Source organism: Eptatretus burgeri, chromosome 11, assembly GCF_056783735.1.
Source record: "Eptatretus burgeri isolate ZD-2024b chromosome 11, Ebu_testis_v1, whole genome shotgun sequence".
Taxonomy (NCBI): Eukaryota; Metazoa; Chordata; class Myxini; order Myxiniformes; family Myxinidae; genus Eptatretus; species Eptatretus burgeri.
Window position 1 is genome coordinate 79,704,962 of NC_140971.1, and position 15,000 is coordinate 79,719,961.

Consider the following 15,000-nt stretch of genomic DNA (forward strand, 5'->3'; position numbering starts at 1 on the left):
TTGCAACATGACTAATGGAATACCTTGCTTGAAGCTGTTTAATTATTTGATTCCTCGGATTTCCTGACAGACATAGTATTGTAATGGATTGTTAAAAAAAAAGTAATCCGTGTGTTTTTTTCAATGATCCACATGCTGGTGTCTCAGAAATAAGACTGTTTTTAAATTTGATCAATGCCTTGTGTCAGGTCTAAAAACCTAACAGTGCATGAGTTGAACAATTATTGCATGAGGCAATTATGTTACATGGAAGCAGCAATAAGGTGTTCTGTGCATCCCTCGTGCCAAAAAAGCACTTGGAATGAATGCTGGAAGAGTCTTTCAACAATTATTTGTATTATCAATCTTACATGTTGGGTTTTTTCACACACACACACACACACACACACACACACACACACACACACACACACACACACACACACACACACACACACACACACACACACACACACACACACACACACACACACACACACACACACACACACACACACACACACACCCCGAACCCACTCTGGCTTTAGCTACCTTTTGGATTTGACTCCAATGGTGAGTAAGCACTGTCCTTAGAGCGGAAAAGCATCCAACACAAATGCAAAGCAGCGGGGGCGAAGTGGTTTGACAAAAGCTTGTTGGCGTAAAGTGCCAGTCAGGGCTCAAAGGCTGCCCGGCTAATTGGCAGAGCGAGGCTGCTCTGATGGTCGTGGTTGAGCGGAAATCGTTTAGACGGGTGAAAGGGTCGTGCTGATGAACACCCACTCTTTGGGATTGTAGTCATGAAACTGAGTAGTGTTTGTGTTAGCTGTATAGTCCATTTGGTGTTGTTCTGCATTGGTTTTAAAAGTAAGCAGATTCCCTCGTCAATTAAGGTAAACTTACCTGATATATATGTATCTTACACACACAGCCAACTAGTATTGAGTTGAAATCCAGTTATGGAGACAATCAAGCAGATAGATTTCCTGGATTGGTGGCTCAGGAATGAAGTCCCACCTTTTTCCTTGGGGTGCATACCCAATGACCCCCCCCCCCAATATAAAAGTTAGAGCTTATTTCATTGACAATTTAAGCCAATAATTGTACATCATATTTGTGGATAGTTATCATATCATACACAGGCAATTATGACCAAATTTTAGGAAGTTTTGATCTAATGTAACAGTGGTGTTGCTGTAACTTACTGGCCGGCATATATAATATACACACATTAGCTGAGGAAGACTGCATGTGAGAGGAGGTACCTTGGTCGTTATGCCAATGAAGCAGGGCTGTTTGAGCATGCAAATGATTTCTTGTTTCCATGACTACAAACGGAAGGGGGCAGCAAGGAGATGGCATGTGGCACCGTGGGAAGCATGAGGTGGGGGAGAGGGTGGTGTACCGTGAGTCCTTTATTTGTCTCATCGACCATCCACACAGCGTCAAACCCACGTGGCTTGCGGAGAACACCAATCTCATACATCACTAGGAAAAGCACCACGAAAAACCACACGATATGTGCAAAAATGCAACTCGGAAAAGGAGAACGGGCACTGGGGGTGGGGGTGGGGGTGGGAGGGGGGGAGTGAGGTTAGTTTGCTGAAGTAAGGTTATAGGGGTCACTTGAACATATATCCAGTCAACAAGCACCACGGGGATGTAGGGAGCTGTTGGGATGGAAAAAGGATGAAAATGGGAGGTAATGTAAGTGTTGAGGTGTTTTATATGCAGCCAATGGGTGAAGACATGGAAATCTCGTCTCCCCTCCACCCCCCACAATAGAGAAGGTGAGGTGCAGGCACATTTTCAAGACTCAAGGAGAACCTTCGTGTTGCTGCACGAGGGGCGAAGATCCCGTGAACGGTCAAAATAGAACCGATACCTAAATTCCAGAACAAAATGGAAAAGTTTGGATACAAACAATACAAGAGCACCGCCAAGAACAGGCACCTTGTTTCAGCCAATCTGTTTTTGGCACATTATATAGGGTATTGCGTACATATCACAGCACATTGTGAGGGGGCAAAGGCATTAATTTTGCCTCGTGCTTTTAACCCCCATCATCTTCCCCAAATAATCCTTCGATCAGGTGTCTTCAGCATTTATCTCCAGTGCAACCGGCAGTGAAGATTGGAGACCCTCTCCAAGTAACCCCATCGTCATAGAAAACAATGATCATCTTGACGTCCATTTTTGGAGTTCTTCTTACACGAACACTTGGCAGTCATTTGCACGTCTGTGCGAATTGTTAACTATCATTAAAATCCCCCTTTTAAATCCACACTCTATACCGGTACATTACTCGGTGCTCCGTTATTGCACATTGGATTCTATGAACCCGGAGCAGAATTCTTTCATATTTGGCTTCATTCGCGAGTGGTTCCGATTTCATTCAGACTCCATCTTATAAGCTATAATAATGACAAGGTAATGGAAATAAATAAAAGCTCATTCTTGGTCACACAAAACCCAGATTTTGAATTAACGTTAAAGGCTCACTTTGTTTACTTGGATGGTATTGATTAGATATATAATTATATATATATATATATTTCTAATTCCAAAATATGGATTCTTCACATGTTCGGCAAAGTGCAACAGACAAAATGTGATAAGCACCTCATCTTATACTTCTACCATTTCTTAAAAGTCTTTTCGAGTGCGTTCTAAAGCCTCGCCCAGGGGATCATTCAGAACTGAGGAACTGTGAATGCCGGCTATGACTGACAGGTAGGCACACGGTTGTCTCGACTGTCGCTTTCAGTTACGTTCTTGGCTCTCGGTGGGATGTTGTTGAGCGATGGCTCCTCGTACCAAAAAACACTCGACGATATGCGTTGCCGGCTATAATTACAGCGATGGGGAAGAACAATAACAATGAAAGTGAAAAAAAAAGGTTTGAAAATTGAATGAAATACTGGCTAAAGAGACTGACCGAAAGAGACAGTTATATCGGGACATGTTTCAGGAATCATCCGTGGAAGAGCCTGTGGGTACTTCATGAACTCTTGGAATGACCATCCTTCCAAAATGTTTTGTCACACCTTTTGAAGTGAAACCTTCATCTTATAAATGTGATACTTGCTTGAGGTTGAACTCCACATGTTGCCATGGCTTGAAGCAACACTTGGATTTTTGGCAGATGTCCTATTGGCTCTCTGGTGGAAGCTGAAGGACGTAAGTGAATGTTATTAACAATAAACTCCACCAAGCTACCTGTCACAGCTGTCATTCAAAAGAAAGTGACAGTTTATATTTTAATATCTACACGATCCTTCATATCTATCCGTAAGTTGTAACTGACATCATCCGTTTATCAGTTATGAATGATAGTCTGGAGGAGGCTTTACTCGCGAGTCTACCTGCAGGGGCAGAGTGCACGCTTACGTCGCAGTGAGCACAAAGCACGACATCCAAGTGTCAATCTTTTCTATTTCTTCCTGCGTGAAAAGGGTTCTGTTAATGCATTGGTCTATTTTTAACAGTTATTGAGGATTTTGTGATCATCACAGTCATAGGATCAGAAGCTGACATACACGTGACCCGATGTAAGTCGAGTACAAGGAGGAGGGAACGTCTCTGCACCAAACCTCTTCCCTCCACATCATGAGACTTCATGCCGCATTGCTTCTTCTTTCCTTTGTGAACCAGACTTCTTCCTTCTTTGCAATAGACTTCCTTCCTTGTACCAGTCTTACATCGGGGCATTTTTATGACAGTTTGGCATTAAAGCTCAGGATCAAGGGTTGGGATTAGCATGGGCAAATGGTTGGAGGAAGCAGGGGATGGATGGGGATGGGGATGGGTGTCGGGCTAAAAGTGTGAAAAGGTTGCGCTTTCAATCTAACAGAGTGTGCCAGAGAGGAGCACGAAACGCAAGTTGTCTCCAAAAGTGCAGATTGGAAATCATCTTCCCATTGCCTCCAAAATATCAATGTCAAATTGCTTCCTGGATGAACATGACATGAGCTCTATCAATAAATAATGCCTTTACCAAAGAATGAGGTGCAAAAGTAAAAAGAGGAAATAATAAATAAATAAAACCTATAGTTTGCTTGAGATTGTTGTTGCTCCTTGTAAAGGAATTTTTTTTTTAAAAACAGTTCTTAATACAATAAAGGACTCTGATATACAAATCTATAAACGCAGACAACATTACTCAATATTGATGCATGTACATCAAAGAGAGGATAAAAAACCCCGGAGATGTGGCCAACCTGCCACGACTGGGTACTAATTGTCCAACCACAACCATTGTCTCTCTCTGTTTGGCATGACTATGGTGGGACAGTTTCGGTCTCCTGGCAAAATGCAGGTGTTTATTTTCTCATTTTAAGCACATCCTTCAAAAGTGGACCGTCTCTGTGTCTAACTCTTTTGTCCTTCTCCCTTTGCTTGTCCAAGATGGTATTCTGTTCATCGATCATCTACCTCAAGGCTAGTTCTGCTGAAGGATGAGGTTTTCCAACTCTTCGGCTGATCGCAGTAGGAATGCAGCTGACTCACGATAACCTGCGATAAGTTGGCGCACGGCTGACACTTCCGAGGAGCTCAATTGAGTGATGGTGGAGCCCGGTGGTGTCTTTCCTATCCCGCTTCCATCCACCAGGATGAGTCCACTGCTCCCTGTGTCTCCATTCACTGTCCTTTTCAAGCTCAGATCTGTGGGACCTGCATACGCAAAAGAAAAGGGTGTTGTTCAATTTGAGACTCCAGTGCTTTGGCCTTCAGTTTAGGAAGAATGTCTGGAAAGAAAACACAAACTAGAATTACAGACATCGGCAAGCAAACACAATATGACCCCCCCTCCCCTTAACTCCTTTGTGCTATCCATCCATTGTGTAGAGCGTCGGTGCTGCTTAAGCAGTCTCCTTGGCTATTGGACACAATCCCGGACAGGCCACCACTCCGACACAGGATACCAGCAAGCTGGCACTCATTTTGCCAACCTTGGAAGGATGACAGGCAGAGTCAACCCCCACCTGGTATTAATTCAACAGCCAGTGTGATTTGAACTCAGGATCCTATGTTCCCAATCCCACCACCCTAACCATTGATCCAATACCAGGCATTTTGTGCTCTGTCTCATCTAGATTGGTTTAAATATAAATTTTTGGCAGACCAGTAAACTTAATTTTCACATCTGAGTTTGACCTTTGACTCCCTGTGGAATCTAAAGTAAACCACCAAACTAACGTCTGTTGGCTTCACTCTGTAAGGGTTGTGGTAATGTATTATGTGGCCAATTATTGTCTGCAATGGTCGAAATACAGACATGGCAGGCCAGAAACCATATTTTTGTGACCAATTTTGAACTCTGATGTCTGTAAAATCCTAAAAATGATGCTTAGCCAATTTTTTTTGAAGCATCATAACAACTGTATGAAGGCACCTTTGTGCCAAATTTCATCTCTATGGACTCAAATGCAAAGGAATGACAGAGCTAAATGCGATTTTTAGTGTTTCACCTTAGACCGCTAAAATTCAGAACAGGGACCTAAATCAATAAAATAAAATAAAAAGGCGTCAGTATGTGTCAGAGACCAAGGTACCACCATCCAAATTTGAAGGTTCAGGAATGAAGGAAATGTGTGACAGTGTAATTTGTTGGAAAGAAAGTGAGAAGGAAGTAAAGAAACATAGGAAACCTTGTAGGATGGAAGCGATAAGAAAAGAACAATGGAGAATGAATGACAGAGGCTCACCATCAAGAGGAGATGCGCAGAGCCCATTCCCAATACTCGGAGTCGGTGGAGGAGGTGGAGGCAAAGGCGGAATGGCAGGAGGAGGAATAGCATTTGGGAAGCCATGTCGCCCATACCGTCCACTGCCATTCAGGGGAAGTGGGTCGTGCTCATAAACGGGTGAAGGAAGTGCACTGTAGGCCGAATGGGCAGCAGGGTGGATGAGCTCCAGCGGTTGCAAGGCATGCTGGGAGCAATGCTCCCCAACTATGGCATTGTCCTGGAGTCGAGATGAGTATATTAGTCACTTTTGGGCCGTCTTCTTCTCAAAGTAACCTGCTTCACTGTGGTAACTATGCAAGCTCAATCATCAAACGAATGTCCTGTTATTTATTCTATGTTTATATTCTTTTGATGAATCCACAGTTATGTGAGCTGTTTATTTTGTCATGATGATGAAGCCATAAAGACTAAAAGATGACAGGTGTCAGGGTGACCAGCTATCATGGTGCTGGCATAGTCCCCCTTGTTGTGGGGGTTGGGGGTGGCGGTCAGGGAGTGAAGCTCCCTGAAGCTACGAGGTCTGAAGTATTTAAATAAGCTATGAGGGTTTCCATATTGATAATATGCCTGAGATTGCTTCTCGAGTATGTTAAGGTCACACTGTATATGTACAGGTGAGCAGCATCATGATAATTAGTGTCATGGCTGCAATAAACCAAATTACTGAGAATATTGAACAGATGGTGTCCTGTGAAGGTAGAAAACGGGTCGATCCCATAAAATAAGGGACGGCTGGTCACAGTGACTGGTAATATAGACGTGAGAAAATACCAGCTAGCCATCGTGGACTGCCAACCTATCTACAAAGACCATTGCAAAAGATCAATGTACTTTTCCATGAATCAAAAGTTTTGAAAATGTTTAATAATACCTATTAACTTACTGGCACATTTAATTCAACAGCGATGAAAATGTCGTTAATCCATGAGGCTTGTGGGTTTTTTTCCCCTTGTTAAGTGACCTCCGATAGCAATTGCTGACTATGATCACATACTCGTGCATTGTGCTTGCATCGTGCAAGCAGGTAAACAAATTGATTAAATGGAGAATGAGTGAGCAGCATGAGCTCTTAATTGTGTGCAGTCCAGGATCCACCTCTCTCCGGGCTAAGGGAGTGACACGTCACCGGCCCGACCAGACGTAGTCCAAGCTCTGCTGCCCCCTCCCAGTCGATGGAGCGAGACTCCACCAGAGTTTCTTTTCAGATATTTTCGTTGATGTACATTAACAGAGTTTTGAGAATTTTTTTTCACGAGAAATGTGGCTTCGTGCTACATCAGTGTGCCAAATTTAAACTTTCAAACTACCGAGAAAGTACGAAACATATATTTCAGTGAGTCAGTGATGAGAAAGAGTATCATATAAAAAATGTACCACGTATATAAAAAGAAGAAAATAAAAAAATATATAAAAATGTAAAAATACGATAAACCGCATTTTTGTATCGCGGTATTTTTGTTGACAACACAAGTTGTATAGATAACTTTTTATCTGTCAGGCTTACATCATCACAAAAAAGTTCTTACGCAGGATGTTCATGATGTGGAATTTCTCTGTGCGATTGGACTGTGACCTGCATGCGATTCCAACTGAAAACCCTCTCTGATCTTGGATCCAAATGAGTAGCGAAGGTGTACGTCCCTGTCCTGTGTATGTAGAAAACCATAAACAACAAAAATGTATCTTGCCTCACCTGTAGCTGGCTTTCCAGTCGCATCCGCTTGGCCGCTTTCTGGCTCTCATTTTCACACGCTGTTGCCAAAATGGTCTCTGCCAGTGCTGAAGTAAGATGTGCAGGGGGTGGCCGAGACTGCTGAAGTGACGGAGGGATGGGGGTGAAGGATTTGGGTGGGAACACAAGCAGTGCACATGATGACATGGGCCTGGCTCTCTGTTTCAAGTCTCCTGGTCTATGTTTGGTATGTTTTCTATTTCTCCATTTGGCTTTGTTGATGATAATGTCGACAAGGGAATTAAACATTATCGTTATATAGGAGAAAGTTTCTTGGACTCCGTGACAAGTTGCTTCAGCAATCCTTTCCAAAACATGAAGCGTTGTGGCCCGAGGCAACAGAAAATGAAGTTGAACAAAACAAGGGGAAATCTATCAATCTTTGCTGCTGTGCTCTGTATATCCCTGAGGTGTCGCTTTATCTCTCTGTGAAATGCCTAGATGGACAAGACTCTATCTAATATATGGAATTGCGTTTAAAATTGTGAAATCTCGAAACTAAAATCTTCTGAAAGCTTTTATATCATTCTTTGTTTCCCAACAGCGTGTGTGTGTGTGTGTGTGTGTGTGTCTCCATGCTTGTTACCATTTATGATTATGATAACATTTATTGATTACACATTTGTCTTGTCATCGATTTATTGGTCATGATGCACCTGTTGGATTGTCGATCTAAGTGTCCGAAGAATGTAAATGGTCTCTTTCAGGGACGGTAGGGGGCGCTGATATTTCGGAGCACACCTTTTTGGAGGGGGGTCTTAAGCCAGACGTCCTCTTTGCTTCTTTGCCGGTGGCGATTCACTCCCTCAGCCGGGAGAGGGGCGGAACTTGGACTGCGCATATAAATAAAGAGCTCCCTTGAGCGCAGTAAAGATCCAAGGGTATCTTGCACAAAGACCAGATCTTTAGGATGGTCTCTAGTCCCAAGAACAAGGTACACTACCTTGCTTTAAAATGACAATCTCTGGCCTTTAACTGCTGTGGTAGTCTCATGAAGTTCCAACAATTGTTTAGATCAGGTCTGGCTGAACCATGCTGCCCAACAACAAATTGCAATAACAAATGTTTGATGATAAAATACAGATGAAAATGACATCCAATACAAGTAGAAAGGGCTTCAAATAATCACCAATAAGGTTAAATACCACTTTCAAAAATGGTGTCAACAAAGAAAGAAGCTAAATCTAAAGCGGTGTTCACGAACATCGGAAGAAAATTGAGCTGGGAAAATAGGTGAAGAGGAATTTATTGTTTTACCGAGATGAAAATTGTTGATGTGGACGGTGGAGTGAGGGGGGAGGGTGAGGAATGAAGGAGAGGATGTTGAAGAAGGAGGGGAAAGAAAGAGATGTTGAGGAAGAATGAGGAGGGCACCACAGTGTATATGAAGAAGCATCATGGCTTACCTGCTCCGATCCATGCTTACGCGTGCGCCGGCACGACTTTAGGTATGTGCGGATGCGTTTGCGTGCTCGCTCCTGGAATTCTGGGAACTGTCGGTGACACGACTCAATTATAGCCTGGATCTTCTCCTTGGGTTGTTTCGAAATTGGAACCATTCGGTCCAAGTTTTCATCCACAAACAAGCGGACAAACATCTGTTCATACATCAACAATAAAAGGAACTGTTAGATATAGTCAATTTCATCCTCACCATTGTCAAAACTGTCAGTGTGCTCACAAAAAAGTACACGATGATTCAAATTTGGCAATTATTTGTGGTCATAACTAAGCTTGTATCTGCATTACAAAAACGATACTTGCATTGCTTCTGCAAGATATTCTCCAGACTTGGACTCCTGGTTGTTCCACTCGAGTGGAAGTTTTTGTATAAGTTTGCCTTCAGCGTATAATTCTTTAGGACGTGTGCGTAGCCAGTGCAGGATATCAATCCTTACTCTCCTCATTTGCTGAAAACGTCTCCCATCAAAGTTGTCCTTCAATAAGGATGTTCTTGACAGGCACTCATTACCATGTCGTGCAGGCAAATGTCTGCACACTGTGGTGTCTTTAGCACAATGATGAGGACTCACGGAGAGGATTAAGCACCATTTTATTCCATAAAAGCAAGCCTCACTAGGCCTTCACGATACTACATAAACGTCAAATGGCTCGACGTGTTTCCTTTGACCATAATTATTCAATGTTCCGCCATCTTTGTGACCTCACTTGTCGCCATCTTGATTTTCAGCACACACATTAAAGCAGGAAACACGTGATTATGGGTCCTGGCTATGGACACGATCCAAACAAATTTCCTGAAAGATGTCAATCTACATACACATTACAATGACTTTTATAAAATGGCAGGTCCAATTAAAACCACCCATATAGTACGTAAGGTAGACAAATAGATATAGTTCACGACGTCACCCTGTGAAATGCCAAAAAAAATTGTTCACACTTCAAGTCTTTCATGCTCATTCTGAGTAGTCTTTCTGCTCATTCATCTTAGCACATCTTCTTTCCCATCATGAAAATTCTGTGATCCTGATGTACTTGCAAGGTTTGGAATCGACTGGATTTATACCTGGAGAATCCGTTGGCCAGATCAGATTTGTGAATTCTGTGCTATGGTCTTCAAACCAGTGCAACACCACGTGGGCCAAATGTTTTTTGTTTTTTTTTACATTGTCACACGCAAACTCCATTGAAACTCAAAACATGTCACACCTGGCTTTGAAATGGAAAGAGAGGTCTGAAACCCCTTCAGTGAAATGCACGCTGGACCATTACCCTACTTCCAGTGGTTCAAACGGTTGACATGATGGAAACCTTTTCATCTGTTTCAGATATTGTAAATGGGGATATCATTTAATTACTCAAGTGTGAGGGGTGCGGTGATTGGGGGAGTATTAAATGTAGTACTTTAAAATTCCAAACAGGAAGAGAATAGAGTATGTAATAGGGCAGCAAGGATAGGAAGGTAGGGGGAATGTGAGGAGTGGGGGAGGGAGGACAAGGAGCTTTAGAAGTGGAGAGCAGAAAGGAAAGGGTAAATAAGAGGGACGTATGGAAAAATGGCGATGGGACGGAAGGTAGGGGAGTCAAATTCCACTATATTTGTGTACATCATAAATATACAGCCCAAGTTCGGATTCACAAGCCTACAATTTTTCCTTCATTAATTACCGTCTAGTCATTGTGTTCATAGCATAACTATACACAACATTCACAGTTCTTTTTGTAAAATTAAGAACTTGTGACAAGACGCTTCATCATCAAAGCAAACAATGTGTCGAGAGCATTTATTTTACCAATATGCTGTGATCTTGTTAAATGTTGAACTATGGAAAACTTTGTCAGTTTAGACACTTCCTTGAGTGATAGCTGAGCTTAACAGGAGCTTCCACTATCATGTCTCATGTGGAGTCACAGAAGCCTCACTTGAACTGTCAGCCAGTACTATGAGCTCACTGAACCCTTGCCATCTGCATAGGCCTTTGAAGCTGAAGCCATCAATGTTGAAAGAATGGATACTTTGCCTCAAAACAGGATTGACGTGGGCTTTATAACACATGCAATCCCCTTTCTGGCACCATCGATAAGCATATGACTCCATGGTAAATAAAAAAAAGAAAAAGAGCAATCAGAGATTGCAGACCCTTACCAGGATTTCTTTTTGTGTAATGTTTGTGTAGATTTGTGTGGTGTATCTTGTGTGGTGTTTGTGTACGGGTGTGTTACGTAATTATAAGAGACATAATTAGAACTGCCACTTTATAACTGCTGGCAGTGATGACCGGGTACCAAGACGTCCCACTTTGATGCAACCCTGCTTTGATTGGACACCAGACCTTGACCCGTGATGTATTTTTATTATTATTCAAATGAATTCAGAATGGGATCAAAATAAATTAAATTCAAATCAAATGGAAGACCAAATAGGTACAGTCCTGTATTGGAGTAATCAGAAGGAACCAAAACAAGCAAAAAGCAAAGATGAAGTCATCAGGAGGAACCTGGATAGGATTCACATTTCAGATGTTACTCCTCTATCCTCAAACCCATCCAGGCACAGCCAAGTGAGCCTTATTCAAAAAACATTAAAAAATTCTGGCTGCCAGATCACGCATCCAATCAAGTTGAAATATAAAATGTATTCCCCATCACTACTAGATCATAATTGTGCAGTTTCAGTTCGATGATTAAGCGGTTCCAGAGAAAACATTATTTAATCTTTTTCTTCAATATAATATGGCTGCCAAACCATGTGACCTATCAATTATTCCTTAATGAACATGTACACCCAAGGCTTGGAGAACATTTGTGTGAAGTTTCCCCTCGATCTGTCCAGCCATTCTGGAGAAGAAGATGTTTTTATCGGTTTTAGGGTAAATCCAATATGGCTGCCAAACCATGTGACCTATAACATTATGTGTGAAACTTTTGTTCCTCATGGATAGGCGGTCACAACTGTAAAGTTTCGCCTCTATTTGTTCAGCCACTTCAGAGGAGATAATTTTGAAGAATTTTCTTTTTTAAACAATATGGCTGCCGAATCACGTGACCAATGACATCATAAATTTTTTTTTCCTGTGGACCATTTTATCCTGAGATCACCCTCAAAAATGTTCATACTGATCAGCTGTAGCGTTCTACATATGCAATTATGGCATCATAACGAAGGCACGTATGACATAAAAATCACACTCATTCCCCATGAGGAGTACTTGCCGTGTGCCAAGTTTCAATTTTTTTCTTGGTGTGGTTTCAGAGAGATACAGTGGTCCAAAGTTTTTAAGTTTTTCCTATATGGCTGCCACACCACATGACCTATGATGTCCTAATTATGAATAAAACATTCTACATGAGTCGTTACACCAATGATGAAAATTTATCTCAATCCAACAAGCGGTTGTGGAGAAAAACACTAAAGTTCTTTCCGGACAAACAAACAAACAGACAAATGAAAAATCACTCATAGAGTGACACTTAGCGAAACGGAACGGCACTCGGTGGAGCACATCCCTCTGCTAGTCTGAATAGTTTACATTTTGTATGTCACTGATAGGTCTGAATCCGGACCTTAACCAAAATCGAATTGGCCTGTTCTTGTCGCCTAAGCAACTCATCCACCTAGTTTTGTCACAAGTCGTCCACAACTTTTTGAGATCCCATGATTATACATAGTTTTTGGCCCCATCTCTCAATGGTGAAGAAACATTTGGAAAAAATCTTGTATCTCGATCTGGATTCGAATCTTCACCAAAATTGAATGAATTCATCCTCGTCACACTCACAACCTGTCCACAAACTTTCTGCAGAATCCATCCATAACCCATTTAATTATTGTGCTACGTATCGTTTTTGGCCCGATCTCTCAATGGTGAAGAATCACTTGAAAAATTATCGGATCCGGATCCGTCTTCGGATCTTCACAAAAATCGAATCAATTAGTCCTCGTCACACATCCAACATATCCACCAAGTTTAATCAGTATCCGTCCAACAACTTTTTGAGATATCATGCAATGTTGTTTTTAGCACTATCTCTCAATGGTGAAGCTTGACATAAAAATTAAATAATTCTCATATCTGGATCCGGATTTGGATCTTCACCAAAATTGAATGGATTCGTCCTTGTCACACACCCAACCTGGACACAGTTTCATCCGAATCTTTCCATAACCGTTTGAGATAGTGCTGTGTATTATTTTTGTCCATATCTCTCAATGGTGAAGAATCACTTCAAAAAATTCTCAGATCCAGATCTGGATTTGTATCTTCACCAAAATTAAATCGATTCTTCCTCGTCACACAACCAACCTGTCCACTAAGCTCGTGTGAATCCATCCATAACCTTTTTAGATATTGTGCTTGATATCATTTTTGAGCCGATTGCTCAACGGTGAAGAATCACTTTAAAAAATTCTCAGATCCAGATCCGGATTTTCACCAGAATTAAGCGTTGCTGTCCTTCGTCGGTCAACTACACACACAGAATGATTTCAGAATGATTGCTTGAAAACTGTGGCCAAAAATCATGTGACAAACACAGACAGACAGACAGAGGCTACAGACCAACAATTTTTTTGCCAAGTAATAAATGGACCCAAATGCAATACCCTCTCCTCCGGCGAGGGCAACAAGGATGCTGGTGGCCTGGGAGAAGCCAGAGGTAAAGGGACTGTTTAGGGGGAATGTTTGTACCAGTTTGTACAAACCCACTGTTACCCAACACCAGTGGATCATAACATCAGATTCATAGATCCATCGTAAAACACTCTGTCGGCAGACCATGAACTCACAGCGCCATTTTTGCCACAATACACAATCTGTGCCAAAAAAAATGTATTAACTTCTCCCCTGGTGGAATGGGGAAAAATGCCCATCATGACACATTCTTGGAGCAAAGTGGTCTTCGATCCTTCTGCTTCACCTGCGTTGTAAGATTGTCATCCTCAGTGAATGGGTATTGTAATGGAATTCAATCATCTATTCTGCCCCGTTTGCATCATCACTGAGGTGCAGCTGTTCCACAATGCAATGCCCTGCACATTAGGGCAAGAATTTGTAATTTGTTCAGGGTGCTGGCGATAACTTTCTTACTCTACACGGGAGACACCGCATAATGATCTTTAACCGTGGGATCTTTAACATCCAGTTAATGCTTTCAGATGGGCCCCCAGCTTAACATCCTATCTGATGGACAGGTGCACTCGTTGATGCAACACTAGGATGCCTGTGAAGCACGAAGATGACTGTTTATAGTCAGGACAGCAATTTAACCCAGAAGAGACAGCTGAAAGACGAGTGCACTCTCTCTGCACCATCCTGTTGGATGCTATTAAGCCTAAGGGTGACTAAAGCCCCATGTATATGGTATAATTAATTTTTGGGCCAGATCTTGTTATACTCATAAATTTCCTTTGCCGTCCTCCTCTCCCACCCCTTCTTCTACCACCTTCATTTCCCTTTATTGACACTCCTCTCTTCCATCTTCTTGTGTTTGTGTAATATGTACACATTCCAGTGGTTAAGTATACAGGCAACAGCAGACCAATTAAACATATTGTTGCCCCAAGATAAATCGATTTGTTTTGTTTGCCTGGTTCATTTTGTTCAATGACAATAGATAAACAAACAAAAATGTTACCCATCCACTCTCTACCCTCCCACCTACCTCCTCCACTCCCCCCTCCCCTCTCATGTACACAATCAATGAATGCCCTCTACCCTTTCCATGATTCATCAAACTTTGAACCAAATGCTCTTATTCTGTAAATAACCCCAATTTGCAATTTAATAAATAACATGCTGATATTAGAAAAATGCTCCTGAAGATTAACATTCACCGAAAAGAATTAATAACAATTTTAACTGAGCAAAATTCCATCAATATTAATATTTTAATTATTATTAGTACTGCAATTTTCATAAACAGAATAAACAGACGATTGCTGTTTTATCAAAGTGATTGCCTGCAATGGACGAGCCTTAAACCTCGACCCTGATCCCTTTTAACTGAGCAAGACAACGAGAAAGATAAAACCATAAGGCGTAGAACAGTTATAACTACAGATTTCCTAGCTGTTGC

At 41.8% G+C, this 15,000-nt stretch overlaps 1 protein-coding gene across 2 annotated transcripts in view; it reads right to left on the reverse strand.

Moving 5' to 3' along the window:
* Positions 1-2,368: 2,368 nt before the first annotated feature.
* The window catches only part of LOC147017460 (nucleolar protein 4-like), a 30,970-nt gene continuing 18,338 nt past the window's right edge, over positions 2,369-15,000 (reverse strand). The window contains exons 2-5 of one of the 2 annotated variants that reach the window (XM_085847138.1): positions 8,868-9,059; positions 7,423-7,539; positions 5,688-5,946; positions 2,369-4,653 (exon numbers count right to left, since the gene is read on the reverse strand). In XM_085847138.1, the coding sequence (XP_085703264.1) occupies positions 4,421-4,653; positions 5,688-5,946; positions 7,423-7,539; positions 8,868-9,059 (801 nt within the window). In that variant the 3' untranslated portion in view covers positions 2,369-4,420. Of the gene's footprint in view, positions 4,654-5,687; positions 5,947-7,422; positions 7,543-8,867; positions 9,060-15,000 lie in introns of both variants that reach the window. The other variant, XM_085847137.1, reaches the window with a different exon arrangement.